This window comes from Carica papaya, chromosome 7 (assembly GCF_054855325.1).
Source record: "Carica papaya isolate Zhongbai chromosome 7, ASM5485532v1, whole genome shotgun sequence".
Classification (NCBI taxonomy): domain Eukaryota; kingdom Viridiplantae; phylum Streptophyta; class Magnoliopsida; order Brassicales; family Caricaceae; genus Carica; species Carica papaya.
In genome coordinates, this window is record NC_142315.1 from 20,583,721 (window position 1) to 20,602,305 (window position 18,585).

The following is an 18,585-nucleotide window of genomic DNA, read 5'->3' on the forward strand; positions in this document are numbered from 1 at the left end:
GTGAGGCAAATATTGTCAATGTATAATATGATACCACAAGATATGAATGATAAATTCTATAATACATTATTACCAATAGCTTAATTTTTATTCACCTCCGATGAAAAACTAAGGCCAAAAATAATTGGTTAGTTTCTTACGCATTCAAGAAACCAATGCATATACATACTCCATTAATGAAGATTTCTCAAGAAAACGCAAAAAGCAAAACTCATAAATAATTAAGAAAGAAAAGAGGGAAAACCAAAATGCAAGGAAAAATAAAAATCCTGAATGATCAAACAATCAGGGGAAAAAACATAAGAATCAAACAAAAAAAAAATTATGTTCTTTGTAGAGAATAATAAAACCAAGATACGGTAACCTCAGGTTTTCATATTCTAATTAAAACTGTTGCCACCTCCACTGTAACGTAGCTGCAAAGAAACCTGTCTCTCCATTACAAGTTGGCGACGAAAATTTGCGATAAAAATCTCAGCCCTCCTATCAATATCATCATCTTCATAACCGTAGCTTCTTGTCCTTTCGAGTGCTCGATTTTCATTGTTACTGTAATTAGTTTGTTCGTCATTTTTTATGCATATTCCATGCAAACCTAGTGTACGATCATTAAAGCTCGTCGATGGCCGCCTCTTCAAATGGCTGTTAAGTAGAGAACAGAAACGCCATTTGTGTAAGGCTAGCAGGAAGCTGAGCTTCTTCAACATCGCTCTCTTAAGGCGGCTTAGCACTGCCCATTCTCCTGCTGTGTCCATAATGGGATAATGTTGAAGGTGAGATTTTCATATTTATGGTTTCTTGTGTATATATACACACACACACATATAATAAGAGGAGAGTCTTCTTCCCAGAGAAGATACTAGGCTTTACTAGGAAAAGCCTAAATCATTACCGTGTTAACGTGACAGCCACAGCTTACTTGCGTGGGGAATTTCATGGAAGAGTACTGTACGCTTTACTGCGGCTTCGCTAAATTACGTCGTCTGTCGCCAAAAAGTCGTCATAGCATATGGACAGAGGGCTAGTTTTCCGACAGGTGTCGTGCTCCTCTTCAATTGTCTTCTTGCATTTATGCCCGCCTGTTAGCAGAGTTTTCTCTCATTTTATTTGTGTCATCAGATCTCATGAAACTGAAAGTTTATGTAGGCTAATGAAATTTCCATACATCAATTATTATTATTTAATTATGCCAAGTTGTTGTGTCAAAATCCATTTTACGTACTGACCATTTACAACAGAGATTATGAAAGTCTAAGAAAATATAGATATATACTTGGTCAAAATTCAAACTCCTCGATAATCATTGAAAAGAGGAAGAAAATAATTTCCATATGAATGAGATTGTAAAATTAATATATGTAAATTATGGTCAGGAGTTGCAAAGAAATTTAAAGGAAATTGATGTGGGTACATGAAAATCATTTGTGACTGAAAATTTAAGAAGGCCAAGGAGAGGGGGGGGAATAAGCATTTCCAGCTCAAAAGGCTTAGCCTTTTTCACATGAATCAGTGTTTGGAATTAGGATGCTGCCTAAAAGCGTTATAAAATTTCCAAACCAACTTCTCTCGCTCAGAACACGGCTGCTCTCCTCTTTTCTTTCATGAAAACCGAAAACTTGTGGAGTAAGACAGACTGAAAATTTCCCAGAAACAATTCAACTGCACAAAAATTTTGACATCCCTCCAACTCATGATAGCTTCACATGTACCATGTTAATTAATTAATTAATTCTACTATTTTTTTAAAAGAAAATTATCAATTTCTTTTTTTAAAAAAAAAAATAATAATAATAATTTTGCAATCTAAAATTATTTTCAGAATAAATTCAAAATTTTCGTTATAAAATTATCCCAAGGTGATCTAACAACAAGCCACACACACCTGAATGCTGCGGTTTGTTTGCTTTTCTTTTTGGTTCAAGACTATACACCCCGAAGGTATTTAACGGTGTGAATTGAAAGACAAATCAAGTAAAAGAAACAGAGAAACAATTACCAAGAAATGGTCATATCCATCTTTTATAAGGTAAAAGTTTCTGCCCTGCTATCTCTGGGACAGGTTCAATAAGTTTACACAATTGTTCAGCTGTAAAAACTCCAACTGCCCTTGAATTGGGACTGTAAGGGGTACCGTGTAAATTGCTATATTTTACTACTATCACCATTTTGTACCTCTTCTCCAAAACCAGATCAATCACATGACTAATAGAGGTCGCGGTGGTAACGCATGGAGGTGGGCTTCGCATCATTGTCATAAGTGGGGCATTCAGCTGCATAAAGGCATGCAAAGTTTAAATTAGCTCAAGTTACACATGGCAGGCTAAGATAATTCCTCATTCAATCACGAATTCATCCTCAGGTGGTATACAGTAGCTAAAAGTTTTCTTATATCTCTTTTCCTTACAACTTATTGGGAACTGTTTTGTACCGTTACACCATTTTATATGTGCAGTTAAATAACCAAACAATTTGTGTGTGTACATACAAACATGCATGGAGAAGTTCGCTCATTTACTTAATGACAGGTTTATGGAACTGTTTTAGTTGTGCAAATACCAAAAAAGAAATGGTGCAACTTGCAAATCCTAATATAGGAAACTCCCACAAGCTATGACCTTGAAGAAGCATACACTATTGTCTCCCCGAAGGTAGACACTTGAGATTGAGCTAAAAGCAGTGATATTAATGGGCTGGAGACGAGGGTGGTAATGGTGGTATGTGATCCAATAATGGTGATGCAAATCAGAACAGCAACCTCAATTTCAGCCTTAGATCAACCGAATAAGTAACAGGCTGTTTATAAACTTCAAGCATTTCAAGTATAGACAGCAAAAAAAAGGAAAAAATTAAAGTACCTCAATGCAATCTTCACGGTGCAATAGTCCCACACAGCTGCCCCACTCATCTATTATAGGCACAACTGGTTCTCTAAAGAAGCGCATAACCACTTTCTTTAACTGCAGAGTACCGAGTAATGGCTGAGTGGCTTCAAAAGGCATCATAATTCTTTCTATTGGTTCACTCAGCATTACCTAAACAGATTGTTAAAACCAAAAGGCATGTATTATATTTTCAATAGGAAAAAAAAAAGATCTTAAGAGCTTAGAAGTTAAGTAGTGAAAAAATGATTTGCAAATGACATGTATTAACCAATCAGATCTAGGTAGTATTCTGTTATCTCCAGAATTTTAAATAAACCGAATACAGATATTAAGGGCATTGCTTCATCTAAGGATATTGCAAGAAGCAGGAAATAGTTTTATCAGCTTGTCCACAGACAACAAAATATTAAACATTGAAGGTCCTTGCATTTGGTCAGACTTGAAAGGCAAGGGGACCTACTATTGAAGAGCTAATGGTCACAAGCCCACTAAAAGACATCTATACTTCAGCATTAGCAGTTTTCAGTGCATGGAAGCAAATATACCTGAGGAAGTAGATAAGGAGAGAACATGGATTTGGTGAATCCCAACAAAGCCTCTATGCACACAGCAACCTGCACCGTAAGAAGCTGGTAAGGTGGGGAACATATTGGCTATTGCCAAAACATGGGTGGGCAAACAGTACAATTAACATATAAAAGGTGGCAGCACTAGACTCAGTGGAAAGGGATTAGAGATATATAAACTGAAGGATATAACAGTCAGAGTGAAGCATCTTAAGGAGGTTTCTCTGTAGCCATTTACACAACTGAACAAACTTCAAAACAATCAGTTACTTGCTCAAAACCAAATGAAATTTATTTGGACTTTTCTGAATGAAAATTTTCAATAGCATACCATGCCTGCTCGACTCATCCACGATATCCCCTTCCATCTTGCAAGAGTAATTGAAAGATTTTTTATGGCAACATCAACCTGACAAAACATAAATAGATGCGTGTATTGTAAAGTTGAGAACCAACATGTGGATAACATGTCTTGAACAAATATCTTTGGTGAAATCTCACGTAACCAGAAAGCAAAGACATTCATGCAGGAAGAGGCATAAAATCAAAGACTACACTTAAATGGATCAGATACCTGGCCACCATTAAAAGCTGCCTCCACGAGAAGATGATCAGCTTCTTCTTGAACTTCTGGGGAGATTGTTCCAGAAGAATCTGGCCACATGCGCCTGTACAGATTTCTGACCATATAATAATTTCCTTGAACAGAAAAAGCACGCATCAGCGAAAGATAGAGGTGAGGCTTTGGTCGCAGGTCTGGGTCAGCACCACCTCGCTTTAATATTTCTCCAAAAGTACAAAGAGCACCTAAGCATAAATGTCAAAAAACATTTTATATGTGAGCCTCGAATTATGTCTCAGCTCTTTCTCAACTAAAGTAGAATTTAATATCTTCCATCAACATCGAAATGAAAACTAGTACAAATAGTGACCACAAAAGCAATTGTTACATATTTCATATGATAATCACACAAGTTATCAAATTGAACTAGTGAGGATGGGAAACCTAAATTATTTTTATATAAATTGAGGTTAAAGCTTTATACAGACAATACCACCATGCAAAAGTGCAAGAATGGGGTTGGATTTAGATTCAGTTTGAGCATTGATTCTCACATAGTATTCATATAGTTAATATTGTCTAGAAGCCACTTCACATCCAAAACCCAGACAACTACATACGCTGGCATAAGATTTGAAATCCAGATCCAAATTTGAATCACCAAAAAACAATTAAGTCAATAAATTATATGCCGCTCTCAGTTGCAGAATCCTGAAATAAACAACAATATTTTATGGGTTTGTGGACATTATGATTAGAAGAGAACTGATTTTTGAAGATTGTTCCTCTTCAATTCAAGATCTGTGGGAGAGGATGACATTTTTGGCTTCTTTATGGGTGAAGGCCCATGGAAAATTTTCAGATATGTCCATTTCTATGTTATACAGGAACTTCAGAGGCCATAATTTCCTGAGCTCAGTGAGTTCAGTTGTAACTAATTTATGTTTTGAATCATCTTGTAAAAAGGCTCTAGGAATATATCTTATTCTCTGTCATTACATTTATACCATTCTCATCTTTAATAATATTTCTTTTTCAATGGAAAAAAAGGAATCCTGAAACAACAAAGGAAAGTACCATACCTTTATTTAACCCACAATCAAGCAATGCATCGATGATTGCAGTTAATGCAGTTCTATCAACATAAAAATCATCACGTGATTTCATTTCCAGCACAATCTTTTGAAGTGAAAGGGAATCCTTGGCTTGTCCAAAGCCCTACTCATTCAGGGAAGAGCCACAAGAGCAAGAGAAAAACAGTCTGTTCATCAATACAATAAATCTGGCAGAAGGTACATTATTTGCATGCATCGCAACACGACTGATTAAATGCTATCAAAATGAAAAGCCCCAACATGCCCCTTCTTCCACATTAGAAAGTTAAACTCAAGCAATCTTCCCATGTATAAATTAGACAAGTGCAAGAACCCACCTTAAGTAATGTGGTGTAAGTGATATTGTCTGGGCACAGATCACTATTGCTATACATTTGTGCTTTGCCCTGGAAGACAAACCATGTGAACAAGAATAATAATTAAGGTCAACTGAACCAATTCTATATTTGCAAGGAATATTTAGAGGCTCAAAACTGGCCTTTCAAACATGCCGTGACCTTCATTTCCTCCAAAAAATGCATTGCAGCGTCCAATTTTCCACTCTTGACACAGGCAAGGATTAAAGTATTGTATGTCAGCCTATCAGGTTCCAGTCCTAGATGGAACATTTCCTCATGCAAATTTACTGCAGCCTGGTAAGAGCCTGACTGAATGTAGCCCTGAGAGTAAATAACAATGGAAAGGATGCTAAGCCATAAGGCAAACACTTCAGCATTAGATAGTTTCATCTTTGTGAAAATACCACACGCAAATATAAATCACAGAAGCTAAAAACTGAGATACAAATGAACTCCTTGATTTCAGAAAACCATAGGTCTGCATGTGATGAAATACCTTCATTAATAAGTTGTATATCCGTACCGAAGGACTGCCACCCTCATGGAGCAAAAACCCATAACGTGCGAGAAGACCATTAGCACGGCGCAAATCTCCTGCACTAAAACAGAGCAAGTGAATTGCCTTTAGCAGCATGAATTGATGCTTATGCCACCATGCTTCTAAAAAAAAAAAAAAGAAAACCATATGAAAAAAGATCAAGTACATATGCATTATCTGATTATCAGCACAAGTACATGTCACAATGTGCATGTCACTTTTTAGTAAAGCATGCCAGAAACTGACTACACATTTTACGCGTGTTAATTAAATTATAGTTAGAAAATCAGTGATCACTAATTTAATCACTTCTGCAGTAAGATGCATAAGAAATTAGCTCTCTTACACTTCATGCCTGAGGTAACCAAGTCATTAGATAATGATCAAACTAATCAAAAAGAGTGAAATGCGAGAGACATAGGTTTGATTTAAATTTAATTTGAGAATAAATGCAGATAAGATAAAAAAAAAAAGACAACTAACATTCTAATTTTAAGTTAAATTCCCTGTCGAATTCAAATTAGGTGTCCTTATATTTGTTTCTTTTACATGTGAAAATAAAAATCAATTATTGTGAAATTGAAAATTTGAGTAACGTTCATTAATTATGCATGAAATGTTTAAACTATGATCAGTTTTTAAATATCAAATAACTAAAATCTAAGAATTTAATGGAAACAGAATAGATTTAAGCCAAATGCAAAGGAAAAGTAATGGCTAAAATGGCTTCAATATCAAGAACCACATATAGACAACATCAACACGTTAGGCAGCCTTCCATTGTCATAGCTTTGAACTCAATACATATGAATGGTGAAAACACTAAGATCAAATTAACAATTTAAGTGTTGCAATCGTAATTTTCCAACCATCTTTAATAAATTCAGCCATGATTTAAATACTATCCTCTCAAATGTCCCACGAGGTTCACAATGTAATGGCACTGCTCAAAACAGCAGCCCAATAATTCCGACCAATTAATTAGGAAACATCTCTTAATTAACACTTACCCATTTCGATTAAGGCGTTTAGCAGACCGAAGATAAGCTGCGCTGACAAATTTGGACTCCCTACAGCGTTTCCTCGCTCCACTGATTCCAATAATTGGAATGCTTCATCGATTCTTCGCGCTTTGCCTAGTCCCTTCGTAAAACAAAATGGTAAAATAGCAAACCATCAGGAAATTTTCACTTAATTACATGATCAGTCTCATAAATTAGCACGTAAGCATGACAAAATTGGTAACGCAGTTTGTTTAGTGTCGCAAAATAATGTTTGGTTAAGTACCTTTAAAAGGGTACCGTAAGTGATAGAATCAACACCACAGCTCTCAGGTTTAGCCATCTCATCGAATATTTTAAGAGCCAAGTCAACGTCTCCGCAATGAACACAAGCCTCCATGACCGCGTTCATCACTATCGTGTTCAGCTTCCCATAACGTCGTTTGGCCGCCTCGACTTCTTCGATGATCTGCAAAAGAGAAAAAGTTCGCTAAATCAGCCGAATCACCTCACACTCTCGAGAATCAAAACAAACAACGTAGCCAGCACAATGAATAAACCAAAAAATGTGGCGAAAAGAGATTAAGACCTGCTTAATTTGTCGACGGCGAGTGAGATAGACTATGCGGGAGGTGAGAGGCTTTAGATTTGGCGGTTTGTTGGTAGGGAAGGCCCTACGCAAACGACGGCGTTGTAATGGTGAGGAAGACGAAGACGAAGACGAAGAGGGAACGGCCAAAGAGTAATGCCCAGGTACTGTTGCTACAAGTGGTAAGGCCTGAATGTGATGCATTGTTGGTAGCGACGATGTTATCCATTAGCCATGAAAACTTGAGAGAGTAGAGAAAGAGGATAAGCCGAAAAGTTTGGGAATTTTGGGAGAGGTGATTAGAGGCGGGGAAGCAACAGCGGAGTGGGTTGGGCGGTAAATTATAAAATACCCTAAAAGAATGTCTTAAATGTTGCTAATTATTTCCACTCTATTAGCAGAAATATATCACGATAAACACTAATAAAACGTTAGAATCTTATTCATGTTTAATATAATAATATATGCATATATATATATATACACACACACACACACATTAAAAATAAAAATAAAAATCCGAACTTTTCCAGTAACTTTTTTAGCATTTTTGTCAATTAAACAAAATATGATGTTCTTTATAAGTAAATTCGTGAGATAATTTTATAAATTTTGAGATTAAATTATAATTTAAAAAAAAAAAAAAAAAACTTGAGATTTAATTTTATGTAGCTTGAAGTTTGGAGAGTAAGTCAATAATTTATTTATTAAATTCTCATAGCACTCTTCAAATAAAAATATGCAAAAAAAAAATAAAAATATTTATTTATAGTAATATTTTAATTATTTTAAGTTAATTTGGTCATACAATACTAGTTTATTATTAGCTTAAAATTTTTAGTTACATGCAAAAATAATATTTTTAGAAAAATCATCAAACAAAATAAATAATTTAAGGAGTCAAGCATTGATGAACAGAAGAAAGATGTTGGAGGTAAACATGTAATATTGGTAGCATAAATCAGTAATCAAAAAATTAATTTTAAAATTAATTTAGGAGATTGACTCGTTACTAGTAAATCTATATCAATTTCGTGGTCATCTCATTATCTTTATAATGGTTACATATTGATTCTTGTTGAGTACCATTTATATAACCCATACTATTATTATTAATATTCACTAACTTAGATATTGAAGTTGTCAAGTGGGTCCATTATCTTTATAATGGTTACATATTGATTCTTGTTGAGTACCATTTATATAACCCATACTATTATTAATATGCAATAGTGAGTAAATTAAAATCTCCTACCATCACTTTTTTACATACACTATTGCTCTTTCTCTTTTACTCTTTTTTTTTTTTTTTTTTTGTGATAAGTGCATTCACTAACTTAGATATTGAAGTTGTCAAGTGGGTCCAGCCCATATTAAACAACACAACTATATATATATATATATATATATATATAGAGAGAGAGAGAGAGAGAGAGAGAGAGGAGTAAGTTTCTTTTGAAATTTGGTGTGTGTTTGTGTGTGCTTGGATATGATTAAAATCCTAAAACAAGTGGAATGCAAAGAAAAAATAAAGAGAGGAATGCAAAAGAAGAAAAAGAAAATTTTGCTTCTTTGGGGGGTGTTTTTTGAGTATTGTCAGAAATTAGTATAGATTTATTATTCAAGAATATTTTATTATTATTTTTCAAATATTTATCTATAAAAAGAGAGATTTGTACGGTGTTGGTTAGAAAAATAATTTGGGTATTTATTGGTTATAAAATCTAAATTTGTTATTAACTTTGAATTACCTATATTTTTTAATAATATATTTGATTCGGAGTTCAACTCATAATTTTTTTCTCTCTGTATTAGAGGATTTTTTTATATAAAATATTGTGTTTTTGTATTTTATTTTGTACTTAGATATTTCCTAGACCATAACTGAATTATTCTTTAGTTGATTTTAGTTAAATTTACGTAATTAATATTATTTAAATCACAATAAGTATTATACTTATAAAAAAAGATAATGTGCTTAATTTAATTTATATTGATATATGTAGTTCCATTAAAACTGAAAGTTCAATTGGTATTAGATTTTTTATTACCTTTATTTATGATACTTGATGAAAGGTGTGGGTTTTTGTTTTAAAGAGAGAATATCAAATTTTAGAGCACTTTAAAAAGTTTCATGTCATAGTAGAAAGAGAGATATGTATTATTTTGAAGTGTATTTATGGTGATAATAGAGGTGAGTACACATCGAATACGTGACAAACATGACATTAGACGTGATAAGACAATTTCTAACACCTTACAACATAATGGTGTGACTGAGAAAGGGAATCAAACCATCATTAAGAAATACAAATATATGCTCAAGATGGCTAACCTACCGAAACCATTTTGAATTGAAGCTCTACTTATTGCATGTTACCCATTAATCGATCTTCATAAGCTCCTTTAGATTATGACATCCTTAAGAGAGTCTACACATAGAAAGAAATATCATATTCTCATTTGAAGTTATTTGATTGCAAAATTTTTGTGCATGTACCTAAGGAGCATAGATATAAGCTTGATGACAAGGTCACTCGTGTTTTCTTGAGTTGGTTGGAGATGTAGATTTTCGATACAAGTGATGGGGTCTAAAGAAAGAGAAGATTGTTAGATATGAAATTTTGTCGTTCAAGAGTATGAAATCTTATATAAATCAAAGACAACTACGAAGACAAACACCAACATTATAGTTCGATTCTTTACCAACAATTGAATATGTTACAAGAGAATAATCGGGTGAAAAAATATTATAATTGAGCTAGTAGTATATGATAATACACATAAAGAGGGTGTTGAGCAGTGGGAGCAGCCCCTCCACCTTAGGTTACAATACCTCAACTTAGAAGATTTTTCAAAAAGCTATTACTATCCACTAAATATAAGAACTCTAAACATGTTACTTTTAAAATAAAAAAAATGTGCTAGAAAGCTTCCAAAAAGTTCAAACTCACAAGTAAAAAAATCGGTTGATGAAAGCTATCAAAAAAAGAAGAATTCTTTAAAGAAGAAGAACAATACTTATAAGTTGATAGAACTTTTAGAAGGTAAGAAATCTTGAGAAATAATAAGCATTTAAGCTAAAGAAAAATAATGATAAGATAACCGAGTATAAAGTTTACCTAGTGGTAAAGGATTTGACCAAAAAAAGTGAAATTAGCTTAGACGTTGACATTGAACATATGGATATAAATCTACATTTTTTCATGGTGATTCAGAAGAGAAGATCTACATGATTCAGCCAGAAGGTTTTGAAGTAAAGGGAAAAGAATTAATACTATCCAAAACACAATAGAAGTAATATATTTGGAATAAAATTTAGTATCACTTATTTGTTTATCTTAACAAGATATTAAGTGATGCAAAAGTTATCTTATCACTTAGTTAGCCTTCCTTCTAAACTTGATCTACTTCAATTTAATTATACTAGCATGTGAATAGTTTCTTATCCAATTTTTATTTAAAATTGAACAAATATTTTTGAATATAATGAAAAATCAACATTCATATTAACTGAATCACTTTTAAATAATAAAATCACATTAGTAACTAAAACTCATTGAACCCCTTAACGCAACATCAACAATACTTCCTTTGAACTTATAATAACTTTATTCTTATGACTCTTTTTAATTATGAATTTTGGTTAGCAAAATTTTTTAGAATCTCTCTTTTTTTTTCATTTGATGGTTCGTTATTATTATTTGAATAATTTTCTTGTTGAGAACTTCTAAACTTATACAAAAGTTAAATAAATTTTTGAATATAATGGGAGAAGTCATTTTGTTTTTGCCTAAATAAATTTCTTAACTTCTACATCAAGACATGACCTTCTCTTTATCATTTAGTTTGCGGGATGCTTTCACCGTTGCTCATGCTCCACATCTACAGGCTTTTTATTCTCTTGTGTTATTTAGCTAATTATAAATCTTTTACTTAAATATTTTTGTAGTAGATTCAAATTTCTCATGCACTAGTTAATGAAATCACCTTTCTGGTAATCTTTTAATAGAAAAATAAATCAAACCAATCATGAGTGTGGTTGATATTTTAGTTATTTCTAATAATTATTATATAGTTTTTTATTTTTTATCATGTAACAGTTTAGTCCAGTTAATTAATTGCAATACTAACAACAGTTAAAATAAACTGTAATATTTGTTTAAATTATAAAAACTGAATTATAATTTCTTAATTAATAAACCCAAAAGTCAAAATTAACCAATACCTTATCCTTACAAAAGTTGATATTTGGTTCACGAAAAGTAAGTGACTTTCGGCTTAGCATGAGAAGTTGATAGTAATATTATTATACGTTGGGAAATTGCACGTTTTTTCATATGTTTCATCTACCTTGCAAAACTGTTCAACGAAGAATCCTTCCAAACTTCAAATTACTCAGAATTTGTTAGACTCATTTTCTAGCTAATTTGTAGTGGATTGTGATGAGGAAAAATCTAAATGTATTTCATAAATCAACTTAACTTATTATATGTTTGTTATTACTTCTACGAAAAACTTTCACTTTTTAATTGTTCCGTCTCAATTTACTCTATTTGAAGAAACTGTAATTTCATTATTTTAAAAATAAGACTTCGAACTATTCATAATAATTTGTGTAAATAATAAAAAGAAAAAAGAAGGCTCCAAAATACACACTCAAACAATACAAATGCTAATAGATGACCGTCATCAAATCACTTCCAATCGACCATCTCATTGGATGATGATAAAGTAACTTTGACCCACCATAAAAACACAACTTTGATTCTTTCATTAAGAGAATTGTTTGATTGAAAATTATATTGTTTCTAGTTTACTAGATCCACCACACAATAGTTCTAAATAATAATAAGACTTACATGTAATTTAGGATGAAATAAAAAGAGCCCTTAATAAATCTCATATATGCTTGGCAAAAGATATGGTCAATAGAATTCTCTATCAATACTATCAAACCATAAAAATTTAATATATTAATCTACAATGACTCTTATGCAAATTATCTAGAATCTAGTCTCATCCTTTAAGAGTTTTCCATGTAAAGATTCTAAATATACAACAAAATTTTTTACTTTTTAAAATATTAGACAAATCTATATTTTTAGGTATTAAACAAACTCCTACTTAGTGCTCTACAAAATTTCTACACCCGATTCTTAAAAAGTACTAGAAAAACAAAAACATTAAAGATTCATTTTCTTAACTCATCATTGTAGAATATTTGTTTTTAAATCTTATTTATAATGTTTAAACTTATTAAAATGCATATTTTATAGCTTTATGCAAAATTTTTGTGATATAGATTCTAAATAAATCTAGCCATTTGAAAATTCCTCGTGCATGGCAAAGTTGTTTCTCCCTTAAGTAGGAGGGGTGGCGGTGGTAGTTTTTTGTTTTGGATTATTGAATTTTTCTCGATCTTCTTTTCAACTTTTTTCTTATATTCATAGCTTTTTTCTTGTTAAAGTTGTTTCCATAACTACCATTTTACTTACCTTTTCGGTGTCTTACTGTCAAATAATTCTTTCTTTCTAAGTCGCCTATCTCTCTTCTCTTGCAAGATTGTTTATGGATCAGAATGTCTAAAAGGTTTGTTGAGTCTAAGCATTTTTTATTTTTCAGTTTCTATGTGTAACTAGTTTCAAGGGAGTAATGACTCACTTTTTTGTAGGACTCAAAGAAAAATTTACTATTGTTTCAATTTATGGATGAGTGAGATATGAAAAAAGTGATCAATAGGGCACCATGGCACTTCGATCGTGTACCTCTCTGTATGGAGAAACTAAAAAAGGGTGGACATCCTAATTACGTGCACTATTATTGCATTAATGTTTAGGGTCATGTATATGTTTTTCTGTTAAAGTTCTTGATAGAGGAAATGACCAAATGATGTGTGCTAATGATGGGGACGACTAGGCATGCGACATACCAACATATAATCAATCAGAAATGTAAAACTTTTTGATCCGCAACCTATGATCAATTAACGTGATAAAAAACTCTGCATATAATATTAGTATTTAAAATCATAAAGCTCTCAACAAACCATCTCTACTTGACATACATTCAACACCTGAATGTCAACTAAGGTAATTAGAATAGTTTGAATTGATCAAAAATACCACAAGTATGAACTTGATAAATTAGAAATCAATTCAAAAGAAAATTAATAAAACGCCACAAGAATTTATCTTGATAAGTTGAATCAATTCCTATTCCACAAGAAGGTTGAAGAAATCTAACTAGTTAAAAACTAAAACTTCATAGTTTTATTGTTCTCAAACTTGATCTTTTACAATGAAGGCTTGAGAGCTTATTTATAGGATAGGACATGTGAATAAAAAGACAATAAAAATTTTCTAATTTAAAATTATAATTATATAAGAAATTAATTAAAATTAAAGTCTAAATTTTTAATTATGATAGATATAGTCTTCTCTCTTTATTAGAAGAGATTATGAATGATTTAGAGAATTAATTAAAATTTTAATTACAGAAAATTAATTAAAATTAAAGTCTAAATTTTTAACTATGATTAATATGGTCTTATCTCTTTCTCCAAAGAGATTATGAGTGGTTTAGAAGAAAGATTTATGATAATTTAAGGTTGGTCATGAAGGCTCCCTTGATAGCCGCCCACAATGTAGCTTTGATACCAAATGATGTGAAACTCAGGATCAACTTATGTGATCAAGAACTCCGCATATAACATTAGTATTCAAAATCATAAAATCTCAACAAATCCTCTCTACTTGACCTACATTCAACACGTGAATGTCAACTAAAGTAATTGGAATAGTTTGAATTGATAAAAAATGTCACAAGTATGAACTTGATAAGTTAGAAATTAATTCAAAAAAAATATTGATAAAACGCCACAAAGATTTACCTTAATAAGTTGAATCAATTCTCATTCAACAAGCATGTTGAAAAAAGCTAACTAGTTGAAAACTAAAACTTCATAGTTTTATTATTCTCAAACGTAATCCTTTACAATGACGACTTGAGAGTCTATTTAAGATAGATCATGTAAATTAAAAGATAATAAAAATCTCATAATTTAAAATTGCAATTACATAAGAAATTAATTAAAACTGAAGTCTAAATTTTTAATTAAGATAGGTATGTTCTTCTCTTTTTATTAAAAGAGATTATGAGTGGTTTAGGAAATTAATTAAAATTTCAATTACATAAAAAATTAATTAAAATTAAAATCTAAATTCTTAACTATGATTGATTTGATCTTCCCTCTTTATTAAAAGGAATTATGAGTGGTTTAGAAAGAAGATTTATAATAATTTAAGGCTGGCCATTAAGACTCCCTTAATTACCGCCCACCATTTCTCTTCTCCCTTTTCTTGGTCAATTCTCTCTTTAAAGAAGAAAATTATCTTTTCCTTTCCTTGCTCACATTATCCCCTCAATTTTTTTAAAACGATTCATCCTCGAATTGGACACTTTTTATGTCAGAATTTCACTAATTCTGCTTTTTTTGAGGAAATATCATTAGATGGGGAGTTGTATAAGATCATTGTGAAAATTTACAATGAATTATTAGTAAAAAAATAACACTATGTTACGTGTTTCACTCTTTGTGTTTTACTCAACCTCTTTCCTTCACGTTGAATGTCAGAATTGAAATTCCTTGAATTAAGTTTTGTTTATGACACTTTAAGGAATCCTACAGAAAGAAAGTGGTAAAACAATTCTAAAAACAACAGTTCGAACACATAAATGAATATAGTATGTGTTTTATGTATGATGTTAAGTAACTAAGGTGCAATTAATTACTTAGAGATATATTGCAAAAAAAAAAAATGAAAGAAAAAAAAACTTAAAGTGCAAGAAAAACAATACAAATATGATATTTTTTTTATTTTTTTTTGGATAAGAAATGATGCAATGTATGTTTTTTTAAATATGAAGAATAAAAAAATATATAAGGATAAAATATGCAAGATAATAAGACTTATCTCAATTCTAAGCTCTGATACTAATGATGTAGAACCCAAGATCAACTAATGTAATCAAAAACTCTATATATAATATTAGTATTCAAGATCATAAAATTCTCAACAAATCATCCCTACTTGACCTACATTCAACATGTGAATATCAACTGAGATAATTGGTATAGTTTGAATTGATCAAAAATGCCACAAGTATGAACTTGATAAGTTAAAATTCAATTTGAAAGAAAATTAATAAAAACACCACAAGGATTTACCTTGATAAGTTGAATCAATTCTCATGCAATAAGAAGCTTGAAGAAATCTAACTAGTTGAAAACTAAAACTTTATAGTTTTATTATTCTAAAACTAGATTCTTTACAATGAAGACTTGAGAGTTATTTATAGGGTAGACCATGTGAATAAAAAGATAATAAAAATTTTCTAATTTAAAATTGCAATTATATAGAAAATTAATTAAAATTAAAGTCTATATTTCTAACTATGATAATTATGGTCTTCTCTCTTTATTAGAAAAGATTATGAATGATTTAGAAAATTAATTAAAATTAAAATCTAAATTCCTAACTAGGATTGATGTGGTCTTTCCTCTTTATTAGAAGAGATTATGAGTGGTTTAAAAAGAAGATTCATGATAATCTAAGGTTGGCTATGAAGGCTCCCTTGATAGACGCCCATAATGTAGCTCTGATACCAAATGACGCGGAATCCAGAATTAATTAACGTGATTAAGAACTCTGCATATAATATTAGTATTTAAAATTATAAAAATCTCAACAAATCCTCCATACTTGACCTACATTCAACACATGAATGTCGATCTAGGTAATTGGATAGTTTGAAGTGATCAAAACACCACAGGTATGAACTTCGTTAAATTAATTCAAAAGAAAATTGATAAAATGTCACAAGAATTTATTTTGATAAGTTTAATAAATTCTCATTCAACAAGAAGATTGAAGAAATCTAACTAGTTGAAAACTAAAATTTCATAGTTTTATTATTCTCAAATTTGATCCTTTACAATGAAGACTTGAGAGCCTATTTATAGGGTACACCATGTGAATAAAAAGATAATAAAAATATCTTAATTTAAAATTATAATTACATAGGAAATTAATTAAAATTAGAGTGTAAATTCCTAATTATGATATATATGGTTTTTTCTCTTTATTAGAAGAGATTATGAGTGATTTAGGAAATTATTTAAAATTTTAATTACATAGAAAATTAATTATAATTAAAATATAAATTCCTAACTAAGATTGATATGATCTTTCCTCTTTATTAGAAGAGATTATAAGTAGTTTAGAAAGAAGATTTATGATAATTTAGGACTCGCCATGAAAGCTCCCTTAATAGCCACCCACAATTTCTCTTCTCCTTTTTCTTAGTTGATCATCTCCTAAAAGGAGAAGATTTTCTTTTCCTTTTCCTTGCTCACATCACTTTTCTTTCCCTTTATGTTTGAAAACCATGAAATGTAGAGAAATTCAATTTCCTACTTCTCCCTCATTTCTCCCTCCTAACTTTAACTAGTCTTTCCCCTCACTATTTCCCCTTACTAGTTATCTCTCAAAATTCATCTTTCTAATTATTTTCTCATTATCCTCCTATTTTTTTTCCTTTTTTAATTTCTTAATTGTAATCACTCTATATTGCACACTTATTATCACATCACTTATTGTTCCAAAACCATACTCATCCATATGTTTCCCTTTAATTCATATTTATCTCATAATTCACATACCATAATTTTTCGTAAATTTTTTGCCAAACTGAGACATCCTTAACCCTCAACGAGTATTCTCGATTCTCGATTCTCGATTTACCCAAACACAATCATCAATTTAAAGTTATTAAAGTTTTAATTTTTTTTTAGATTACATGGGTCACTCTGTTATCCAATTAGTACCATTACGAGATTATGATTCCCACTATCATAAAGGGATGCGCATGTAGTCAAAACACACACAATAGTCACAGTAGTCCGTCATCATGTGACCCATAATATAATACATACCGCAACCACGTCTGGAAAGATTTTTATCCATCCAAGGATAGGGTTCACCACACCGCTGAATTTCATCATACCAACCTTAAATGAGTTATATTTAAATATTCACTTCTTCTAACTTTTTGTTATGTTTTTTTTTTATATTTTAGTTAAGATTGATATTTTTATTTGTAAATCATTTATATTTTAATTTTTCTAACAACTAATTATATTCTCTAAAGATTGTGTACACTTTCTTAGTGATCATGCTTTATATTTCAAACTATTCTAATTCTCACTATTTGTCTCTTTTCCAACCTCATGGAACTAGTCACTAACTCAATCATACACTTTTCTGTTTATAGTAATTTATTTATTTGTCCTTTTGTTTATTAATTACGTTTAAGTTTTATTGGTTTTATTTTAAATTTTTTATTTTATTTAACATATCTTAGAATTCATGTTCAAATGGATGTACAAAAACCAATTTTCTGTGGCATATTTATGAAAATAGTTGGAAAACAGGAGCTGATTCAATTTAAATATGAATGGTTGCTTGTTTTTTCTTATTAGTGTGGGAAAATGAGATGTTTGATGAGGGTTTTTATGGAGAGGGAGGAAGAAGAAGATGGGGATGGTGCAATAATGCATATTATAAATGCGCTCAAAGCTCTGGTGGGTGTAAAAAGTAAAATGAGGGTAATGGTGTTGGATGGTGAAGGTGTGAAGGAGGAATAGAAGTGGAATTATAGTCGTAAAATAAGAGGACCTGTAAAAAAAAAAAGTGAAATAGTGGAGCAATTAATGAGTGTTACAATAAAAAAATCTATAATCATTTGACTGAAGCTTTGAAAAAATTAAGGGAATTTAAACTAGTAAAAGGGAGTGACACTATCAACTAAGTGGAAAGGGATCTAAACAAGGTGGATAAGTGCAGTTTAATAAACTTACATAAGAGCTTTTCCGAGTCACCTCTATGATTGTTCAAAAGTACTCTCGAGTTAATTTCTTGTATTTGATATAT

The 18,585-nt window shown here is 31.0% G+C and overlaps 1 protein-coding gene across 1 annotated transcript; it reads right to left on the reverse strand.

Moving 5' to 3' along the window:
* Positions 1-1,992: 1,992 nt before the first annotated feature.
* On the reverse strand, positions 1,993-7,940 carry LOC110818642 (pentatricopeptide (PPR) repeat-containing protein / CBS domain-containing protein). The gene is made up of 12 exons (XM_022047586.2): positions 7,592-7,940; positions 7,289-7,471; positions 7,012-7,144; positions 5,960-6,057; positions 5,623-5,784; positions 5,443-5,511; positions 5,093-5,228; positions 4,023-4,255; positions 3,780-3,857; positions 3,428-3,496; positions 2,856-3,032; positions 1,993-2,270 (listed from the first exon to the last, which is right to left on the reverse strand). Exons 1-12 carry the CDS (start codon positions 7,793-7,795, stop codon positions 2,007-2,009), a joined length of 1,806 nt encoding a protein of 601 aa, XP_021903278.2. The 5' UTR covers positions 7,796-7,940; the 3' UTR covers positions 1,993-2,006.
* Between the last annotated feature and the right edge of the window lie 10,645 nt (positions 7,941-18,585).

What these genes read in the sequence shown, in the direction of transcription:
- LOC110818642 (XM_022047586.2), bottom strand. Translation starts at nt 7,795, where the DNA reads ATGCATCACATTCAGGCCTTACCACTTGTAGCAACAGTACCTGGGCAT. An exon ending in CAGCTTTTAATGGTGGCCAG is followed by an intron (nt 3,858 to 4,022) that starts GTATCTGATCCA and finishes ATGTTTTGTCAG; the next exon opens with GTTGATGTTGCCATAAAAAA. An exon ending in ACCGTGAAGATTGCATTGAG is followed by an intron (nt 2,271 to 2,855) that starts GTACTTTAATTT and finishes GCCTTTATGCAG; the next exon opens with CTGAATGCCCCACTTATGAC.